Source organism: Astyanax mexicanus, chromosome 2, assembly GCF_023375975.1.
Source record: "Astyanax mexicanus isolate ESR-SI-001 chromosome 2, AstMex3_surface, whole genome shotgun sequence".
NCBI classification, from domain to species: Eukaryota; Metazoa; Chordata; class Actinopteri; order Characiformes; family Acestrorhamphidae; genus Astyanax; species Astyanax mexicanus.
In genome coordinates, this window is record NC_064409.1 from 74,750,786 (window position 1) to 74,773,939 (window position 23,154).

At 37.7% G+C, this 23,154-nt stretch overlaps 1 protein-coding gene across 2 annotated transcripts in view; it reads left to right on the plus strand.

Moving 5' to 3' along the window:
- The first annotated feature begins 2,883 nt into the window (after window positions 1-2,883).
- anxa6 (annexin A6) overlaps window positions 2,884-23,154 on the plus strand; it is a 51,236-nt gene continuing 30,965 nt past the window's right edge. For both annotated transcript variants that reach the window (XM_022671949.2, XM_022671951.2), the window contains exons 1-5: window positions 2,884-2,920; window positions 9,067-9,124; window positions 14,560-14,644; window positions 15,415-15,509; window positions 16,992-17,105. In XM_022671949.2, coding sequence (XP_022527670.2) covers window positions 9,116-9,124; window positions 14,560-14,644; window positions 15,415-15,509; window positions 16,992-17,105 — 303 coding nt within the window. In that variant the 5' untranslated portion in view covers window positions 2,884-2,920; window positions 9,067-9,115. The remainder of the gene's footprint in view (window positions 2,921-9,066; window positions 9,125-14,559; window positions 14,645-15,414; window positions 15,510-16,991; window positions 17,106-23,154) is intronic.

Genomic DNA, 23,154 nt, shown 5'->3' on the forward strand with positions numbered 1-23,154 from the left:
TTGCTTGCCTGATTGAGTGCTTTTTTTCTATTGGCTTTGGGCCCAATCTGGCACCATCTATTTGCATACTGGGTGTTTCCCCCAGTTTCTGACAATTACCATCAGTAAGTAAAGTAAACTTGTAGCTCATTTATTATTATTCACTGCCTGGTCTTTGTGTTGTAGGCTGTAAGAGCAAGCATTGTTTTCTCTGCTGCTAGCTCTCTGTGTTGGCTGTATGTTTCGTATGCTATACTGTTCACTCTGTAGCAAAAAACATAAATTAAATGAACTTTTACAACACTTTAGACATAATAAAAAGAAAATAAGTCTAATTAACTTAAATTTTAAGTTAACATCACCTAAAGTTCAGCTTATCCAGGCTCACAGTGTTTCCCGGAAATCATCAGATAGTCAGATGGTGACTGAGTCACCTCCAGATTAGGAGACTGTTTAGGATACTCTGGGAGTTTCTCTCTCTCTCTCTCTCTCTCTCTCTCTCTCTCTCTACATGTCTTGTGTCTTTCTTTCTGTTTCTCTTTCTATCCCTGGATCCCCCCATCCCCCCGTTCCCTCTCCCCATGTTTGCACTGCTCTGAATTCTTCAGCTTATTACCGGAATGACCCTGTGCTGAGACAGAAATAGCACTGTCAGGATCTCAGACCAGCCGGGATATGCTGAGCCATGGAGCTGTCACACACACACACACACACACACACACACACACACACACACACACACACACACACACACACACACACACACACACACACACTTTCTCCATACCTCCCAGTCATTTCAACCCTCCTCCTGCACATTAATTTACCCTGATTATAAACTGAGTAAACGAGAGAGACGGCTTTGACTCAACAAGGCAAAACCTAAAACCTTCAGAGGCTGAACTTCACCATTTCTGGAGGGTTCAAATATTTGTGAAAACCCCTTAGAATTAATGCATTCGGCTGAACACAGATTTGTAAATGCACACACACAGCAGCATAGACATACTGCCAATAGACTAGCCATTTTTGGACAATAAAGATACTCCAAAAAATTTTAATACAATGAATAAGCAGGTGTCCCAATACTTTTGTCCATTTAGTGTGTCACAAATGCACAGGAAATTGTATGAATGCATCATAGCATGTTGAGAGCATAGCAATAAAATGATAAAACATACTTCACTTTTTATTAAACTGATTTTAACAAACAAATGTGCAAAAGAAATGAAAAAAAAACATAATAAAATAAAAATTGAAACATTTACAAAATATTAAATGCATTCAGCTGCTGTATTATAAATTTCACACATTGCTGACATAGTAGTTAGTATTCTCCTCTGAGCGTGTTCATCTGTTCAGTGACACACTGAACCGGTAGCAGTAGTAAGACTTCGATTACACCAGAATGACTCACATTAATAATTATCTCCAAACAAACAAATTTAAACTGAAAAAAAAAAATAAATGGTTTCATTCTTGCCAGAAAATAATAAAAATGTAGGAAACAAATAAAGATGAACAAATGAAATAAAAATCATATAAAAAGCTTTATTATATTTTACTCTATACATTTAATTACTTGACGACTTTGGATTGTTAATATTTAATTATAAATAAATATGTTTTGTTTATTTTTCGTAATTGCTATATACTTTTATTCTGAATGTGGTCATTTATTTCTGCATATATGTTCATTTATTATATAGGAAGCAGAACGCGCGTGACTTCATTATTTATAACGTCATATTTTTGCCACGCGAGCTAGGACACCACGTGGACCCGTTTTTGGTTTTGTCATCATACTCAGATGGGCGAACTGCAGCTCTGCATCTTAGCGATGCTTGTAATTTGTTTTCCCACCCATATTCTGTAAAGCCCCGCCTCCCGCAACGCGATTGGCTCGGAGTTCAGAGTTTTTTCAATTTTCTAAAAAAATTAAATACAGCATAAATGTTTATTTTTTATTAATTGATGTTATAAAAATATTTAAGAAGAAACAAACTACAAGGTGGTTTTAAATTAAAAGAAAAAAATGATAAAAAAAAATAAAAACAGAAAAAAATAAGACATACATTAAACACAATAAGATATTTTATATATATTGATATAATGCTTATTTTATACATATACAACTAATAAACAAACTAATAAATATAAATAAAAAAAAAGTTTTTTTTATGAAAGTATTTTTGGTTCACAAGTTTATGTTCTTAATTTTGTCTATTCAGAAAACATCAGAAGTACAATAACAGTAACAAAAAATATGTTCTGAAATATTTAAAACAAATATTAATATTTTATAAACTTATTTTTATAGAAATCTCAAAGCCAAACGAGCAAAAAATAATACTTATATATATTAAAACAAAAATATATACATACATACATTATATGTATTTATAATCTCATATATGTATAATACCTATTTGATGCACATACACAAATAAATAAATACACATACATTAAAGTTTGTTTTTATATACATTTATATTTTTGAAACTATATTTTACACGTATTTGTTGGTTCACGTGTTTATATTTTTTGTCTATTCAGAAAAATATATATTATAATAAATATAATAACAATAAATAATCTAAAAATATATAAAATTGTATTGAAAAGTTAAATACAGCATAGATACGTATATGAAGCATAAGTAGATTTTTTTGTTTTGTTTTGTTTATAAAATCACTTATTAAAAATACACATGAAATTATTGTAGCGTAAACACACAGCTTCTCAGTTTAACCAGCCAATCGTAGAGAAGGGGGGCGGGGTTTAACGGAATAGCGGTGGGCAGAGGGTCCAGCGCCACTGCGTGTGTGACGTCAGAGGAGCCGCAGAAGCGAGTGGACCGGGAACAGCTGCTGCTTCTTCTGAGCAGGAGGGTCTCAGTCAGCCTGGAGGACTGGAGCTTCACCAGCAAACACCACCCGAGGTGAGTTACACTCATTTACCAGCCCTAATACTGCATTTACACAAGAGTTTAGAGTGTGAGGAGTGAGTGAGGGGTGTGTACTGTGGGTTAAGTTCTGCCACATGTCATGTATGATAATATAATTCACTTATAATGATCAGTTATGGAGGATAGAGAAAGTTTAATTGAAACCATATGTGCAGAAAGAACCTTAAACACTGCAGAACTGCTCTGTATAACTGCTCCTTAATATGTCTCCTGACTAAATATATATATATATATATATATATATATATATATATATATATATATATATATATATATATATATATATATATATATATATATATAAATAAAGAAGAGTCTTGTTTAGCCTCAGGGCGTGGCAGTGTTCTGTCCTGGGTCTCCAGGCCCTGCATGTGTTACTCTCCCATCTCAACCATGTCTATTTTAGGCCTCCAGATTAGACTTCAGACAATGCAGTAATGTGCTGCTGCATTATTTTGTGTGTTTCATAGTATTATTTTTACTCCACCACTGTACTTAAGTACTAAAATGCTGTATCTGTATCTACTGGAGTATCACTAGTTTTACTAAACTACTTTACGTAAGTAATAAAATACTGTATCTGTATCTACGGGAGTATTATTTTTACTTCACTACTGTACTTAAGTACTGAAATGCTGTATCTGTTTCTACTGGAGTATTATTTTTACTTCACTACTGAGTACATAAGTACTAAAATGCTGCATTTGTATCCACTGGAGTATTATTTTTACTTCTCTACTGTACATAAGTACCAAAATACTGCTGTATCTGTATCTACTGGAGTATTATTTTTACTTCTCTACTGAGTACTTAAGTACTAAAATGCTGCATCTGTATCTACTGGAGTATTATTTTTACTTCTCTACTGTACATAAGTACTAAAATACTGCTGTATCTGTATCTACTGGAGTATTATTTGTACTTCACTACTGTACTTAAGTACTAAAATACTGCTGTATCTGTATCTACTGGAGTATTATTTTTACTTCTCTACTGAGTAGACAAGTACTAAAATGCTCTATCTGTATCTACTGAACTAATATTTTTACTTTACTACTGAGTACTTAAGTACTAAAATGCTGTATCTGTATCTACTTAAGTATTATTTTTACTTAACTACTGTACTTAAGTACTAAAATGCTGTATCTGTATCCACTGAACTAATATTTTTACTTTACTACTGAGTACTTAAGTACTAAAATGCTGTATCTGTATCTAATGGAGTACTATTTGTACTTTACTACTGAGTACTTAAGTACTAAAATGCTGTATCTGTATCTACCGAAGTATTATTTTTACTTCACTACTCAGTACATAAGTACTAAAATGTTTTTTCTGTATCTACCAGAGTATTATTTTTACTACACTACTTAGTACACAAGTACTAAAATGCTGTATCTGTATCTACTGGAGTATTATTTTATTTTACTTCACTACTGTACTTAAGTACTAAAATGCTGCATCTTTCAGAGCACACCTGGCTCTTAAAGGGAACGGCAAGTGACACGCTGACTAGTTTATTTTCACTTAATGCATGAAACACAGCCTTGATTAATTAAAAGAATTAGTACATGCCTTTTGCAAGTTTTGAGCTACATAAGGTGTACTTTTCCCATCGTTACGATAGCAAAGACACACTGACACACCCTAAATAGTAGGCGGAACATCTATAGATCTCTAAAATAGGGCCCTTTGTCGAAATCTAGCATATTTATAACCAGTTAGTGTGATAGTTTGCTGTGTGGGAGTTTTTAAAGCTTTTAAACTCTTCAGATGTACAGTATACTTTTATCATTCAGCAACACTATAAACAATCCTGACTCACGTTTAAAATTTCTCTAGAGCGGAGCATTTTACACCAAACCCACACTGAATGACTGAGTTTACATCTCAACCCTTTAATTAAGACAGAAATAGTGGAAAACGTGTGGTAAATATTGTTGACATAACCCAGCCTGTACAGCATGTTGCCTGAATTTGCTGATTGGAGAAAGAGCACATTGTTGGAGCAGCGAGGGGAGGAAACATGCTGTGGAAAACGTGGCCTTGCTTTCCTGAACTCAGCCTGTGGCCAGGAGGCCTTTTTCCACCGCTGAGTCTGTCTGGAGGGGGGTTTACTGTACTGTAGGAATATGCCATCATTTCTGAGAGTGTGTTTTTAAACACAGATTGTACTTAGAGGAGAACTCCGGTGTAAAATGGACTTTTTAACTTAAAAAGTTCACAAGAAGCTTATTAAAAACCTCTGTTTACATCCCATAATGCTAGCTTCATCTCCGAGTGCCACCATCACTGAACTGAAAATAACATAGACATGTACAGGGGTTGGACAGTGAACCTTAGTGTGGGAGGTTTCATGGCTAAATTGGAGCAGCCTGGTGGCCAATCTTCATTAATTGCACATTGGTTCAGTTAGCAGGGTAAGAGCACAGTTCTGCTCAAAATATTGCAATGCGCACCACATTATGGGTGACATACCAGAGTTCAAAAGAGGACAAATTGGTGTCAGCATACCACCAAGTATACCAGCATACCACCAAGAAGGACCAACCACATCCAACAGGATTAACTGTGGACGCTGTAAGAGGAAGCTGTCTGAAAGGGATGTTCGGGTGCTAACCCGGATTTTATCCAAAAAACATAAAATCACGGCTGATCAAATCACGGCAGAATTCAATGTGCACCTCAACTCTCTTGTTTCCACCAGAACTGTCCGTCACCACAATTATTCAATTATTGTGGTCTAAAACCAGGTGTTTCAGTTTCATTGTCCAACCCCTGTATATACATAGTCTAAGTATACATATGTCTATGTTATTATCAGTAAAGTGATGGCTAGTAATGCTAGTGATCGGGGCATGAAGTTGCCCATGCAAAGAAATTGCTATATTTGTACAGATTGGAAATTTAAATAGATTTTTGAATTAATTTTCAAGAGTTCCAGCTGTGTGTATAAATAGTATTTTCAATAAAATATCTGTGCACTTCTAAAGTTGTCAGTACCTTGTTTTAAATGTCAGGGCTCTCAGAATTCCACTAATGAAGTGTGGAGCTTATTTAAGCTTGTTAATGATGTAAAAATAGCCATTTCTTTGCATGGGCAACTCTATGCCCCTATTACTAGCATTGTAAGCCTCTACCAAACATCAGCTAAAAGTGCTGTGTTTCTGAAAATTTGGAGTGATTGGAGGTGGGCTGTTTAACAAAAGTTTGTACTTGTTATTGTTATGTTTTACTACAACCCAAGTCCATTTCACACCAGATTTCTCCTTTAATATTACTATCCTAGATCTGTGCAGCTTGTATACTTTAATCAGGTAAAGAGATGGTTTATAAAGAGTTGGTAACGCTTTATATTACAGCCTGTGTTTTAGAGGGTAAGTACTGTGTACTTAGAGGGTAAGAACAGAAAAACACTGTACACTACATAATACAGCCCACTTCCTGTTGTTTCTGAGTACTTACTGAGTAAATACTGTGTACTTATAGAGTAAGAACAGTAAAAATCAGGTAAGGTGTGGGTTTATTAACCATTAATAACCATGTAAAACCTTGTGGTTTCTGTATAATAATGCATTCAGCATTTTTTATAGTGTTATTGAAGATATATAAATATTATTGTATTTTAGTCTTAACATTAAAAACTATACGTTTTCTTCCTGCTCCACCTGTGACAGTTTTTAAAAGCATAAATCAAATTCTCATCTTCTTTTTCAAACTCATAAAATTATTAGAATAATAATACTGTAATTCCCTGGAGTGTGACTGAAATGAAGCGTTCATAACTGCCATGTACATGAAGGGCAAAATGATAATATATCATATTAATATATTATATGAAAGTTGCAGCACATGTTTAGGGAAATTGCAGCTTCTTCTTTGCTTTATTTGTACCTACAGTACATTAAAGTACGAGTAGGACCCCATAAGTATTTTGTATATATTGATTCATAGAGAACAGTCACACTATAAGTGTTGGGAAAAGTACAGGGTAAGTTTCAGAAAGGTACCTAGTTGTTACACTCTTGTTCCTGGTTGTAATTTATTTATACGTACATTTAAAGTACCTGTAGGACCCTGTAGGTAAGTATTTTGAATGTACTGGTTCATCCAGAGAAGTTACACCATAAGTAAAGGGAACTTACCCTCTAAAACACGGGCTGTATTATATAAAGCATTACCGAAGAGTTAGGAAGCTGAGTAAACTTACAGACTTACAGATCAAGTGTGCTAAGTAATGCTGAATGCATTATTGTGCTTTATTTGCGTAAATAGAGCATAAAAAATGAATGTAAACCTGGCTCCCTCTTGGCTCTCTCCCTCACTCCCTGCTTTGTATACAGCAGTACTCTGATGCGCAGCACCGCTGGAGAAGGGAGTAAAGCCTGGTCCTGCATTAATACAATAAAGTAGTGGGTTTAGACCTTTAAAAAGACCACTGGAGTCAAACTGTCCTCTAGAAAGCTGCTTCCTGTGTGAGTGTGCATTATGTTGTATATATAAAACCTGTCTCACTTACATCCACTGTTTCATTCCTTTCAGAGTCATAACTGAACTCTTATCCACATCCAGGAACTGCTTTTAGTCAAAGTGGAGGCATTTAGATGTTTTTCTTGTCTATTTTTAGACTTTTAAACAACTTAAAGAGGAGCAAGATTTGGTCCAGTTCAGTTTACCATTCTACACACTTATAATATAGGAATATTGTATTTAGTTTACAGTGTTTTCCCCAGTGTTTAGTTCATGTTGTTGCTTAATAATAAACAGAGGTGTCAAGTAACTGAGGAAAACTACTTTCTTATCTTACTTAAGTAGAAATGTTGGTTATTTATACTTTGCTGGAGTAATTATTTATTTTTTTATTGTATCTTATATTTTCACCCAATTGTCTGTGCTATCTACTCCTTAAATGTTAAAAATAGCCTACTCCTACTCCTTAAAAATAGCCTACTCCTATTTAATTTCAGCTAATTTTCATTACGGCTTCTCATCATTTAATAAAACCCCTATCCAGATAAATCTCTTCATCCAGATAGAGTGAATCTGATTGTGATTGGATGTAGAGAAGTATAAACATATACCATTCCGACAGCCTATTGGTTTATACTGTGATCTATCACACCTGCACATGACCCCCCCCCCCCCACACACACACACACACACACTCCATCAAGAGCATAGCAGACGTATGTAGTCTAGTATAAAGATGATCTGTGCAGAGACTCAAGAGAACTCCAGATAAACTGCAGTCCAACTAAACTTTAACTTTAATATATTTACATTCTACTAAAATACATTCATTTACAATGAGAATATATGCAGCTGAAACAGGGAACAGCCTAGTGCAAAATCCCAAATTATATTATTAACATTAACATTATAATAGAACATTATAGTCATTATGGCTTTTAGTAAAATGTGTTTTGGGGAGGGGGTTAGTGCACTATAGGACTCTGTGGACGTGGCCTAAGCTTTGGTACTTAATGGCTTTATTTTTCCCCCTAAATTACTTTTACTTTTATATTCTAAGTAGCTTTGAAACCAGTATAAATAGTACTTAAAGAGTAAAAAGCTCTTTATACTGCTTCAACTTCTACAGAAGGATTTTAAACCCTATTATTTATACTTCTACCTACAGAGTAATGAATGACACCTTTGATAATATATTATATAATCTTATAATGATGTAATAGGTAGGTGTTTAAGAACATATGAAGAATAAATACTGTATCAGTTCACAAAATCACTGTATAGAGTTTTAATTATTAGTTCACATGTAAAGAATAATGTCAGACAGTGGTTTATTTCGTGTTGTGTTTAAACCCCGCCCACTAGATAGCACTGTTGTACTCTGCTGTTAGATTTCAATGTTCTGATTGGATAAAAAAGTCAACATTTATTTTACTCAGATTTTAGAAAAATGATCATGTCTTTTCACACCATGAGTATTTATATACTAAAAAAAACCCCAATAATGATATATTTTCTGTATTGATTGCAGTATCACTGTATATAGTGATATATGATATATGATATATTTTATTTTGGAAACACTGTGTCATAATATGTGTCATTATTGGCTTTAATATTGTGTTTTTTTTGTTTGTATTTCTTTTTAGGTTCAATTTTAATCCATCATTCCACGATCACCCTCCAGCTGAGACAATCATGGGCAAGGTAAGCCAATGCTTCTGTTCAGTATGACAGTAGTATACGTATTACAATACACTGTCACAAAGAAAATTATACTTCCACACATATTAATAAAACAATAAAATAAGTTTTACTTCAATACCAGTTCTGTTAATCTATCTCTCATCAGATATTTGTAGAATTTATAGGCTGCTATAATACAAATATTAAACATCAGAAGAAAGAAAGAGAGAGAGAGAGAGAGAGAGAGAGAGAAAGAAAATGTGGGATGGGGAACTGATTTAATGAGCATTCCTCAGCCCTCGTTGGAATCACACACAGATTTCCACAAGCACCTTCTGTGGCATTCTGAGCAACTGCAGAACTCACCACCAGTACATACTCAACACATTAAGCAGAGTCCAAAGAGTTTAAACTGAGACAGACTAACATACAGTCATAAACCCTCCACAGTATCTCCCACTCTCTTATTCTGTCCAGAGCAAACATGTTTAATTTACCCATCATATTAGAATAATTACTCCACATGTTCCTGTTTTATGATACTTAATAATTCTAGTCATCTACAGCACTGTAAAAAAGGAAAGATGGATAGACAGATAGACAGACAGACAGACAGGTATTACAGTTATAACATTTTAATGCAGTGTAGGTAGGTAGGTAGGTAGGTCAATTGACAGACAGAGAGACAGATAGGTTGGTTGGTTTGTTTGTTTGTTTGATTGATTAGTTTGTTTATTTATTTGATTGACATACATACATACATACATACATACAGACAGACTGGTTGGTTGGATGGTTGGTTGGTTGGTTGGTTGATTGGTTGGTTGATTGATTGGTTGGTTGGTTGGTTGATTGGTTGGATGTTTGGTTGGTTGATTGGTTGGTTGGTTGGTTGGTTGATTGGTTGGTTGGTTGTTGGTTAGCTGGTTTGTTGGTTGTTTGCTTGGTTGTTGGTTGGCTGGATTGTTGGTTGGTTGGTTGGTTTATTTATTTGATTGACATATAGACAGACAGACTGACTGACAGACAGACAGAAAGACAGGCAGTCCGACTGGTTGATTGATTGATTTGTTTGTTTGATTATTTGATTGACAGACAGACAGACAGACAGACAGACAGACAGACAGACAGACAGACAGACAGATAGATAGATAGATAGATTTAATACGAATCAATTCGAAAAACACAGATTTTATACAGTATAAAGTTGGTCACAGACTTGGCAATACAATTCAGTGTCTACCCATTCTCAGAGACTTTCAACCCCTTTATCTGCTTCAGGAAAATGTATGATTGTGTGTGTGTGTGTTTGAGTGTGTAAGTGTAAGTACGTGTGTGTGCGTGGGAGGTTTGTTTGTTGGGGTCTCTGTTGCTAGGCGAGCTGCTGGGAGTTGAATCTCTCAGCTGTCCCTGTGAGGAGTGGTCTCAGAACTGGGCTTGGGCAGGGAAGCTCTGCACACACTGAAGCTCCTGGAGCCGCTCCAGCGCAGCGGTGCGGTCAGACAGGAGGGAATTATGGGAAATTAAAGAGGGGAGGCAGAAATGCGCAGTCACGTAGCGCTGTTGCTCGCAGACACAAAAAGTCTGCATCTGAGAAACAGGCCAGCGATACCCCTGCAGCCTGAATAGAGCTGTGTGTAAGGTGACACCTTTACTGTCTCACACACACACACACACACACACACCTACACACACATGCATACACTGCACCCACCCATGAGGTCACTGGGCAGCTGCAGAGTTGGGCAGGTGTCAGCTGTCTGCCCACCCTTCCCCTCTGATAGCTTTCTAGGCTGTGTTAAATGTCGCCCTGTGCCCACAGGGCCGCGGCCGAGCCGAACAGGACAGAAGTGTGGCTTTAGGTCGTATCTTTCACTGCTGGAATCCACAGTAACACATACATGTCATTTCACACTTCTGTGTGGCCCAGAATAACTGCTTTAGCTAACGGCCAACTGCAGCAATTATGGTTCAGATGGTTTGGAAGGCATCCATGTGTATCCACCTCCCTGTGGAGTTTACCAACAATTTAACTCCTTACGTTAGGATCATATTATATATTATATACAGTGGTATGAAAAGTTATTTGCCCCCCCAACACCCCCTCCAGATTTCTTGTGTTTTAGTTTATCAGACAAATATAACCTGGGCAAATATAAAAAAACACTTTTTCAATGATGAATACATTTATTAAGGGAACAAAAAACTATCCAAACCAATCTAGCCCTATGTGAAAATGGATTTACTCCAAAAGGGCATGGACAACTCACCAAGGAGGTCACAAAAGAACCCAGAACAACATTTAAAGAACTGCAGCTCTCACTCGTCTCAGTTAAGATCAGTGTTAATGATTCAATAATAATAAGAAAGAGACTGGGTGAAAATGGTCTTCATGGGAGAATTCCAAGATAAAAAACACTGCTGACCAAAAACAACACAACCACCCGTCTCACATTTACCAACAAAATAAAAAATCTCCAGAACTTTGAATAAATATTCTTTGAACTTTTGTGACAAAAGTGGAACAACTTTTTGGAAGGTGTGTGTCCTGTTACATCTGGCACATATTTATAGAAATTTCAAAAAACATGGTGGTGGTACTGTGATGGTCTGGGGCTGCGTTGCTGTTTCAGGGCCTGGATAACATGCTTTAATGGATGGAACCAGGAATGCTGCTGATTACCAGACAATCCTGAAGGAGAATTTTCTACCATATGTTCGTGACCTCAAGCTCAGGTGTACTTGGGTTCTGCAGCAGGACAATGACCCAAAGCACACAAACAAGTCCACCTCTGAATAGCTTAAAAAATTCAAAACCAGCTACACCAACCACCTGAACCCAGCTACAGCAAAGGCTGCTCTGGCAGCTGGTGGCAAGCTACATGACAGGGATTCGAACCAGCAATCTCCTGATCATAGTGGGAGCTCTTTAGAAACAGAAGCTGCTCTTGAGTGGGACATATTGTGCCACATTTCAGACGCCAAATACGCCATTTAGGGTCATTTGAGGTGCTGAGAACAATAGTGTAATCAGTCTGCGCTGTACGGGGTTAAAGACGGGGTTAAGTGCACACTGCTGAAAAGGATGCTGTGCTCCAGGCTGGTGACAGTCGTCACATGAGCCTGACCCTTGGCTAGCTGTTACCCCACCCGGCTGGGAAACATCTACATTATTGAACATATATCTCTGGAGAAAGGGTTGGGCAGTATGTTGTTGGGAGACCCCTGAATACCTGCATGTTTTATTAAAAAGGAGGTCAGAAGGGCCCCCAATTCTTGTAGCTGTCTCACATTTCAGCCTATTGTCTGAATATTACAATAGAGGGGTTGAAGAGGGCATAGTGATCCCTGCTAATTGAATGTAAATGCTGCATGTTCAAATTATCATGCTTACTGTACACTTTTTGATAGCAGTAATAAAATAATAATGGAGTTGTTGGTATACCCCTGCTATAATAAACTCTATCCAGTGGTTTAAAAATGACAGCTTACATTGACTTTTATGTTGACTTCGATGGTAGTTTTGGTTGAGGAGCTTGATCATACTGGTTGACTAGTTTCATGTTTGACTAGATCATGTTGGTAGACTAACTTACATTTACATTTATGATATTTAGTTGATGCTTTTATCCAGAGTGAATTACATGGTTGTTTCTGTTATAGAGGTGGACCGGATAGTCATCCAGATTGGGAATTGAACCACAGTCAGCCACATGATGTGGTAGCTCACAAGCAGGCGGTGGTGTTTTCCACTGCGCCACACCAATCACCAAAAATCAACCAATCAACTAAAATTGAACCATATTGGAAAAAAATCACATTTCTTTAACTAATGAGCTTTTTAAGTACTGTAGCCTTAAGAAACAAACCAACTGTCCACCCAAATCTTGGTACAAGCAGTGGTCCGTCTCACATCTTGACTACTGCAATGCAATGCCATGCTAACGGGACTCCTGGCCTGCGTAGTAAAACCACTACAGATGATCCAGAATGCAGCAGCACGTCTGGTCTTCAACCAGCCAAAACCAATGGGCACATGTCACCCCACTGCTCATTGAGCTCCACTGGCTACCAGTTGCTGCTTGTATCAAATTTAAAGCTCTTACAATTGCCTACAAGGTGATGACAGAACAGCTCCTTCCTACCTGCACTGATCACTCCTGAAGGCTTACGCCACCTCCCGGCCGCTGCTCTCCTCTAATGAACGTCGCCTCACTTTACCAAACAAACATTCACACAAAGCAATCCAGACTGTTCTCATACAGAGTTCCCCAATGGTGGAACAAACTACCTTCCACTACCAGATCAGGAGAATCTCTCACTATCTTTAATAAACGCCTGAAGACAGAGCTCTTCAAAGAGCACCTACTCTCCTAACACCTCTAACTCACTACCTTCCGCTACCAGATCAGGAGAATCTCTCACTATCTTTAATAAACGCCTGAAGACAGAGCTCTTCAAAGAGCACCTACTCTCCTAACACCTCTAACTCACTACCTTCCGCTACCAGATCAGGAGAATCTCTCACTATCTTTAATAAACGCCTGAAGACAGAGCTCTTCAAAGAGCACTTACTCTCCTAACACCTCTAACTCACTACCTTCTACTACCAGATCAGGAGAATCTCTCACTATCTTTAATAAACTCCTGAAGACAGAGCTCTTCAAAGAGCACTTACTCTCCTAACACCTCTAACTAACTACCTTCTACTACCAGATCAGGAGAATCTCTCGCTATCTTTAATAAACTCCTGAAGACAGAGCTCTTCAAAGAGCACTTACTCTCCTAACACCTCTAACTCACTACCTTCTACTACCAGATCAGGAGAATCTCTCACTATCTTTAATAAACTCCTGAAGACAGAGCTCTTCAAAGAGCACTTACTCTCCTAACACCTCTAACTAACTACCTTCTACTCCCAGATCAGGAGCATCAGGAGTGTCCCTCGCTATCTTTTACATACTAACTACTTCTTCCCCTCCTTTCCTCCTCTATCCCCTCCTTTAGGCCCTGTCAAAATTTTTTTTTTTTTCTTTATTGCTATTGTCGCTTTGGATAAAAGCATCTGCTAAATGAAAATGTATTGTAAAATATGTAATGCATCAGGCCTTTAATGATGAGTAATTGATTATTAAATTGAGTTATTGATGAAAGTGCTATGGATTCAATACCTGAGCAAGATCCTTAACAGACTGTGCTTCCTGGTGGGGTTAAAAATTGTCCAACACAAACAAATAATGTGGTTATCTCTGTTTGTCTATAAGAAAAAAAATATCTGGAATTAATTTTTACTTTCTGGGCCTGGATTACCAACCTCTGGGCATATTACAACAGATGTAGAAGTGGTGATAAAATTTATTTGGTCTGGAGTCTATTTTTTACCTTTTTATTTTTTGTTACATTGAATTAAATGAACAGTGAACTATTTGACTCTTCATTTTTTTGTTCTTTCTCAGGGATTCAGAGGCACGGTGGCCGATTTCCCAGACTTTGACGCCAATGGCGACGCCGAAGCTCTTTACAATGCTATGAAAGGCTTTGGTGAGTAGCTGCTTTTGGAGCCATTGAATTTCAGAAGACGCACTATATGGACAAAATAAGTGTCAAACCTGCTGAATCTTAAAAAAAAATAGAATATTATTGAAAAGTTCCTTTATTTCATTAATTCAGTTCAAAATGTGAAACTCATTATATTATATAGATGTATTACACATAGAGTGATCAATGAAAAATCCAAAAATCAGTGTCTCAGAAAATTAGAATATTATATAAGACCAATTGATACTTTTAGCAGTGTGGGCAGTGTGCTAAATCCTGCTGGAAAATGAAATCCGCATCTCCATAAAAGTTGTCAGTAGCAGAGGGAAGCATGAAGTGCTGTAAAATTTTGTGGGAAAACAAAACTGCACTGACTTTAGATTTGATAATAAAACACAGTGGATCAACACCAGCAGATGACATGTCTCTCCAAACCATCACTGATCATCAGTAAATGTTACATTTAATTTGTAAATCAAGGGATCAGAGTCTGGAGGAAGAGTGGAGAGACACACAGTCCAAACTGCTGGAGGTCTAGTGTGAAGTTTCCACCAATCAGTGAAGGTTTAGAGAGACATGTCATCTGCTTATCAGTTCAAAAGTCACTTTTATAGACATGAGGATTTCATTTTCCAGCAGGACTTGGCACACTGCCCACACTGCCAAAATTACCAACTGGCCTTAAGATCCTGCAGTGTCTAAAATAACATTAATAATCTGGATTACAGCATAAAGATAGATCATGTGATACTTGTGACTGTTTGTGCTTTTAGGAAGCGATAAGGAGGCTATTTTGGACCTGGTCACCTCTAGAAGCAACGGTCAGAGACAGGAGATCCGCTCTGCATACAAATCACTCTACGGGAAGGTACTGGATCATCTCCAACGACACTGAAATGCTCTTAGCTAATTAAAAACATGAGTGCAGTTTGTTGTTCTAGTTTCATCAGCTTACAATATCCAAATTTAATCAATCAAATCAACCTTTGGAGAGTTTTGTTTTTGTTTGACTGTATATTTAGTTAATTATTGTAATTATTTTAATATAGTATGACAATTTCCAAAGTTTGGAGCCCATGTTTAACCCTTTCTGGACCCATCACAGACCCTGGGCCAACATGAAGCTCATGGATACATCATTCTGTTTCCCTGATCTGGGATGTGATATATAAAAAACTGGTTAACATTTTACATTAAGTGTTGATTAACTAACATGAATTAATGCATTAGTTACCACGAATAAGACATGAGGAAATACATTAACAATGCTTAATGTTAATTAAACACAGAACTACAGCATTAATTAATGTTTTTTTCACATTAACTAATGTTAGAAGTAAAGCACTTTTAGGAGGAACAATAAATCACTTTATTACACTTTATTAATAATGTTAACTAATGTTGGATAAACAAGTAAAAACTGCTCTTCTTGTCATTTGCTGATATGCTGCAGCTATTTAACAGTAATTGTTAAATATTTATTAATTAAATATTAGTTATAAATATATTTGGCTGTGATAACACTTATGTAGTGGTAGCCGGTTACTTATTTTATTTACTGATGTCAGTTAACTAATATAATATTATATATTTTAATTTTTTACTTCTATTGGACATACAGTACATCTCTACATGGATTAGAATTATTTCAATTTCACTTTTCATCAGGTATATTTATTTTACTGAACAGAGCTGTCTGTATAAGTGCTTAGTAATGTTTACCAGATGTTAATAATGCCAAACAAAGGCATCATTGGTTAATAATGGTTTATATTTACAATTTCTACATGTAACTTAAATTCCAACAAACACTCACACAGACACACACACACACACACACACACACACACACACATATATATATATATATATATATATATATATATATATATATATATATATATATAGAGAGAGAGAGAGAGAGAGAGAGAGAGATAAAATGAAACTAAACTGCATAAGCACCATCCAGACTAATATTTACTAAAATATAAATATGTAACAATTACCATATTCATAACTGCAGTACACAAGCAAATGAAAAGAAGATGAACTAATGCAGTTGTTACTTGTTTAACTAACATTAGTAAAGTATAAGATAATAAAGTATATGATTTATGGTTCATCTTAACAAATGATTCACTTGTAATGTGAAAGTAACATTAATTAATGCTGTAGTTCCGTGTTTAACTAACATTATCTAAGCATTGTTAACGTAGTACCTCATGTCTTATTCATGGTAACTAATGCATTAATTCATGTTAGTTAGTCAACACTTAATGTAAAGTGTTACCAAAAACGTGGCATCATTTCTAATGGCTTACTGATGATCTATGGATATCATTCTCTCCAGGACTTGATTGAGGATCTGAAGTATGAACTGACGGGGAAGTTTGAGCGTCTGATCGTCAGTTTAATGCGACCTCCAGCTTATCATGATGCTAAAGAAATCAAGGATGCGATCAAGGTAAGTCAGCACGTCAGAATAAGTGGTCTTTAACCATCCTCCTGGAGACTTACAGTCTTAATAAAGGGGGTCTTGGGATTCCTGAGAGACAGAGCCATCTACCATCAAGAAATTGTTAGAATTGTTGATTCTATTTCATGTCACAACCTCAATTGGCTTTGCTCTCTCTGGATTGGTAGGATGGCCCTCCCTCTTCCCCATAATTTAGCATGATGCTTGTCAATGTTGGAGTCACTTTGGACTGGCTCACAAAACTGGAAGTTAGTGTTTTCCTCTAAGTGTATTGATCTCCTCCAGGGTTTTTCACCATTTCTTGTAGATGGTTTCTAGTAGATCCTTTTAAAAGTAGTTAGTTTAATCATACAATCATATTATACGTAAATATTAGAGCTTAGATTGGGCCTAAATATCCAGCCCGACACAGCCTGGGACCGTGCATGTTCTGCCTAAGCCTGACCCGAGTCCAATCCGAGTTTGGGTCAGGCCTCGGGTCGGGTTGGGTTTGGGCAGAGAAACCCTATTTTTATCATATTTACCCTCTTTTATTTAAGATGATTACTAAGTACATTTTCTAAGTAAAATGTTGCTGTTGAACAATAATTTTGTTCTCATTTTCTTGGAAAGTTGCCATTTTTGTCTGAAAGTGACAATATGCAGTTCCCTCCTAAAGTATTGGAACAGTGAGGACAATCCCTTTATTTGTCTGCTGTAGACTGAAACTAATTTGATTTTTCATGAAAACGATGATACACAGTTCAGAAGATTCAGCACCTTCCGTCTGAACCCAGCCCCTTTTCTTGTGAGCAAAAGTATTGGAACAGATAAACTTAAAGTAAATGAAAGTGGGTCATTATCTTGCTGCCAATCAGTTTGGTTTCATCTTTCTTTAAATTCACAGACAAAATGTTTCTGTAGATTTCTGAGTTCATTAAACATCAATTAAGATTAACAGGCCCGTCTTAGAATAAGCCAAGCAAACTTAAGCCATGACACTACCTCCACTGTGTTTCACAGATGAGCTGGTATGTTTGAAATGATGTTTCATCATTTTTTCTTCGAATTTAGTCTTTCCATCACATTGGTAAAGGTTAATCTTTGTCTCTTTCTGCTCTCTGGAGGTTGTTGCTGATGTCTCTAACAGTTGTTTAAGGGTTTGTCTTTACAGAACTCATAATGTTTCTGTTTCATCAACTGCAGAGTTTTTCCTTGGTCTACCTGTTCATCACTTGTAATGTAGTACACCAGTGACGACTTTCTTCTTCAGGATTTTCCAAACTGTTGTTCTGGCTTTGAACAATATTTGTACTTTAATGGTTCTGATTGATTTTTTCTTTTCTCTCAGCTTCACAGTTCCTTGTTTTTCACCCATAGACTCTCATAGCTCTTTGGTTTTCATGTTGGTTACTCCTCTAACTATAAATGCACAGTCTACACAGATAAAATCCAAATCTGAAACTCTGAGCTCTATTTATTTTTTGAATAATTAATGTATCAGGACTCACCTGCCCAACAAAACACAGCTGACAATCACATGTTCCATACTTTTGCTCATAAGAAAAATGGGTGGGTTCAGACACAATGTGCTGAATCTTGATACAGATGTAAATACCTGGAAATAAAAGCTAAATTGTGCATTGTTGGTCTTATATTAATATTTTAGTGTCAGATTCAAATGTATTCAGTCTACGGCCTCACTGTTCCAACACTTTTGGAGGAAATCAGCAGTGTTTATTGTTCTGAGTGTAATTTTTTTTTTATATCTGTCTGTTGAGCTGTTGTTCTGTGACTGACTGTGTTCTGTATATATCTTCATTAATGCTGCATTAGGGCGCGGTAAGTGAATTTTCTTTATCAAATGATGCGGATATGAGTCCTGATTCAGGATGCACTCCTCAGTAGAGAGTGGAGAAGGTGAAGAAATCTTCTGGACTAAATACTGGACTTGTAGACCAGGCATTTACATGACATAGAAAATGTATTGACCCACGTTTGACCCCAGAAAAGAAAAGAAAAGCTTCCCTGACACTCAGGCTCACACTCGTCTGCCTTTATAAACATCCTACAATGCCGCTAGTCATTATCATACGACTAATAAGAGATTACATATTAAAAAGTAAAGTTAGAAAAATGCTATATAAATGTGTTTATAAATGATTATTAAGAAAACTGTAAGGGTGTGGTTGTCTCCAGTCTTTCCCTTTAGAACCATACAGGGATGGGTTTCCCCAAAAACGATCAATCTTAACGAATAACAAATTAACTAACGCATCTGTGAGTGTTTCCCAAATAGTTACGCAAAGCAAAAATTAACGAATAAGTTTAAAGAACGTCTCTGTTGACTCCTCCCCCAAACAGTGCGCTCAAGCGAACTTCAAACATCAAGTTAGCACTCCCAAATATGCTGTATTTATTCACTATTACACCCAGAAAACGTAAAAATGTGTTGTAATCAATAACATTATACATATTCTGACATTGAAATTACAAAAGGATTTACTTTGGCATTGAAGATATATATAACTGTTCCTGTATGTCTACATATGTATGTCTATGTAATATAATATAATATAATATAATATAATATAATATATGACAACTGGTTCGGGTTACTCGTTAATCTGCAAGCGAGTTTACATAGTACTGTAGTTACGCAACGGAAGTGGGCAACGATCAATCTTAAGTACGAGTTAGTGAAGATCCTAGTGTTAAAAAGCTTTCGAGAAACCCACCCCAGTTCTTTTTGCCGTGCTTTATGTTCTGGCTAATTGGGATTGATGTGTTCTGGTGCGTCAGCGTCCTGCCGGTTTGCTTTATTTCCGCTGACACGTCTTTGATCCTCATGTTGAGAGACAACAGCAACAGACTGCTGATCCAAAAGCCGTGCCAGAAATCACCTCCAGACCTTTTATTATCTCTGTTTCAGGAGTTAATGATATAAGCACATGTGGTAGGCCAGGAAGATCTAAACAGACAGCTGTACAATCACTCAGGGGTCACCAAAATGAGGCATAGTGGGTAAAACTGCTGGAATTCCCATATAGAGTACTTTAGGGTGGGAATCACAGGGCATCTCACAATTACTCATGTTAACAATGATATTACAATTCTGTGATTCTGTGATACTCGAAATATCACAATACAATTCTCTACGATACTTCACAGCATCTGTGTTACTGAAGAGGATAAAATACTCCTAAATAAGTAAATACCAGAAATTATGGATTTAAATAATAAAATAACATTTCTGTTCCCTTAAATGAGCTGCTGGTGTATCTTCACAGTGTAAAGAGCAGATCAGTATTCTTTGCTGAGTCATGCAAAAGCGCCGCGCTGTTAAGATACGAACGCGCCAAAGTCAGAGCTCACCTGCCTCTTAAAGGGAATGACGACTGCCACACTGATTGTTTTTTTTTCACATTACGCCTATGTATTTTCTATGTACACACTAGAACTATTTTTTCAGACTGTGTAACATACACTTATAGAAATGAAAGTAAGTACACAAAAACAAAATACAAAATAACAAAATAAATAACAAAATAAATATCAATAATGCATCGCAAATGAAACCGATGCGATATAAATATATTGCAAAAATAATTTTGCCCTTTGTTGGTACAGTATGTCTGCTGAGATTGAAAATTAGATGGAAATTAGATGGTGTATTAAATATTTTAAAATTATTATAATTTTTTAAAAATATTTTTTTATTGTTAAAAAAGGATTCAAGGATTCAAGGAGATTTTATTGTCATTCGCATCACATGTGGTACATGAGGTGGAACGAAATTGTGATCTCACGATCCAGTTTTACACCCAAAGAGCTGTTATTAATAGATATATAGATAAAAAAGAATACAATAAAAGAAATAGAATATACAAAATAGATAGATAAATATCCCAAGAATAAAAAAAATAAATAGAGAGTAGAAGGTTCAGCAACATGAAGTCCAGAGTGCAAGTGTGCTATAGCAGCATGATAATGTGAATTAGAGCAGTGGAGATAAAGTGTCTCAGTGCAAGTAAAGTGACCATGTTGGTAAACAGTAAACAGTAATTTGTCCTTGGTGTCAGTGCAGTGTGTTGTTAAGTGGAGTTTAAGAGTCTTACAGCTTCCGGAATGAAGCTGTTTCTGAGTCTTGTTGTTTTGCACTTAATGCTCCGCAGCCTCCGGCCTGAGGGGAGTGGGACAAAAAGTGCGTGTGCTGGGTGGGTGGGATCCTTCCTGATGCAGGTGGCCCTTTTCCTGCACCTGGAGGTGTAAATGTCTGTGGTGCTGGGGAAGCTGACTCCAACAATCCTCTGTGCAGCCTTCACCACCCTCTGCAGAGCTTTCCTGTCTGCAGCAGAGCAGCTTCCATGCCACACGTTGATGCTGGAGCACACGACGGTCTCCACCACACATCTGTAGAAGGAGGTGAGGACTACGCTCCCGAGTCCAGCTCGTCTCAGCCTCCTGAGGAAGTAGAGCCGCTGATGTGCCTTCCTGACCAGAGTGGAAGTGTTGTTGCTCCAGGTGAGGTTGCTGGTCAGGTGCACACCCAAGTACCTGTAGCTGTCAACCACTTCCACCGCAGATCCTCCAATGTGCAGGGGGAGGTGGGCATGCTTGCCCCTTCTGAAGTCCACAATCATCTCCTGTCTTTTTTACATTGATGCAGAGGTTGTTTTCTCTGCACCAATCCTCCAGGTGTTCCACCTCCTGCCTGTAGCTGGACTCATCTCTGTTTGTGATGCATCCAACCACTGCTGTGTCGTCCGCAAACTTCACAATATGACAGCCTGGATGGAGAGGTGAGCAGTCATATGTGAGCAGTGTGAACAGGAGGGGGCTCAGCACACAGCCCTGAGGGGAGCCAGTGCTGAGGATTATGGAGGGGGAGGAGATGTTGTGAATCCTCACAGACTGCGGCCTGTTGGTCAGGAAGTCTAGGACCCAGTTGCACAGGGAAGAGCTCAGTCCAAGTGAGGAGAGTTTGGTTATCAGTGTCTGAGGAATCATGGTGTTGAAAGCAGATGTGAAGTCCACAAAGAGCATCCGAACGTAGGAATCCTTCTGCTCCAGGTGGGTGAGGGCAGTGTGGACCACGGAGGAAATGGCATCCTCTGTGGATCGGTTCTTCCTGTATGCATACTGGTGTGGATCCACAGTGATGTTGATGGTGGCTTTGATGTGGGTCTGAACCAGTCTTTCAAAGCACTTTGTGACTATCGGAGTGAGGGCTACTGGCCGGTAGTCATTCAGACCTGTCACTGTGGAGCTCTTGGGGACCGGGATGATGGTGGCGGTCTTCAGGCAAGTGGGGACAGCTGCCTGGATGAGGGACGCGTTGAAAATGTCGGCCAGGACGTCCGAGAGCTGGTCTGCGCAGTCTTTTAGCACCTGTCCGGGGATGTTGTCCGGGCCGGCAGCTTTCCGGGGGTTAATCCTCCTCAGCGTCCTCCTTACTTCTGCTGGTGTCACGCTGAGGGGCTCCTCTCCTGGTGAGTGTGGGAGTCTGGTGCTGGGGGGTGTGTCAGGGTTCTCAAAGCGGGCGTAGAACGTGTTGAGAGCCTCAGGCAGGGATGGGTCTTTGGAGCTTTGTGCAGCGTTGGATTTGTAGTCCGTGATGCACTTGATGCCCCTCCACATGCTCTGTGGATCCTGGGAGGAAAAGTGTCCCTGGATTTTCTGAGCATATGCAGCTTTTGCCCTCTTAACTCCAGCAGTCAGCTCTCTTCTAGCCCTCCTGAGTTCATCCGAGTCTCCAGATCTGAAGGCAGCATCCCTGGCTTTCAGCAGGGAACGCACCTCTGCGTTCAGCCAGGGCTTCTGGTTCGGGTAGCAAGTCACAGTCTTGGTAGTAGTGACATCCTCCACACACTTGCTGATGTACCCGAGAATTTTGGTGTATTCCTAAATAAAATACATTTTAATTTGCCTTCTATTGAACATTTAGAAACTCTTGCCTGACATTAGGGGTGGGCGATATGGCCCTAAAATAATATTACAATATTTCATGTTATTTTTCCGATAATGATACTCTTGGCGATAAGAAAAAAGGAACCAC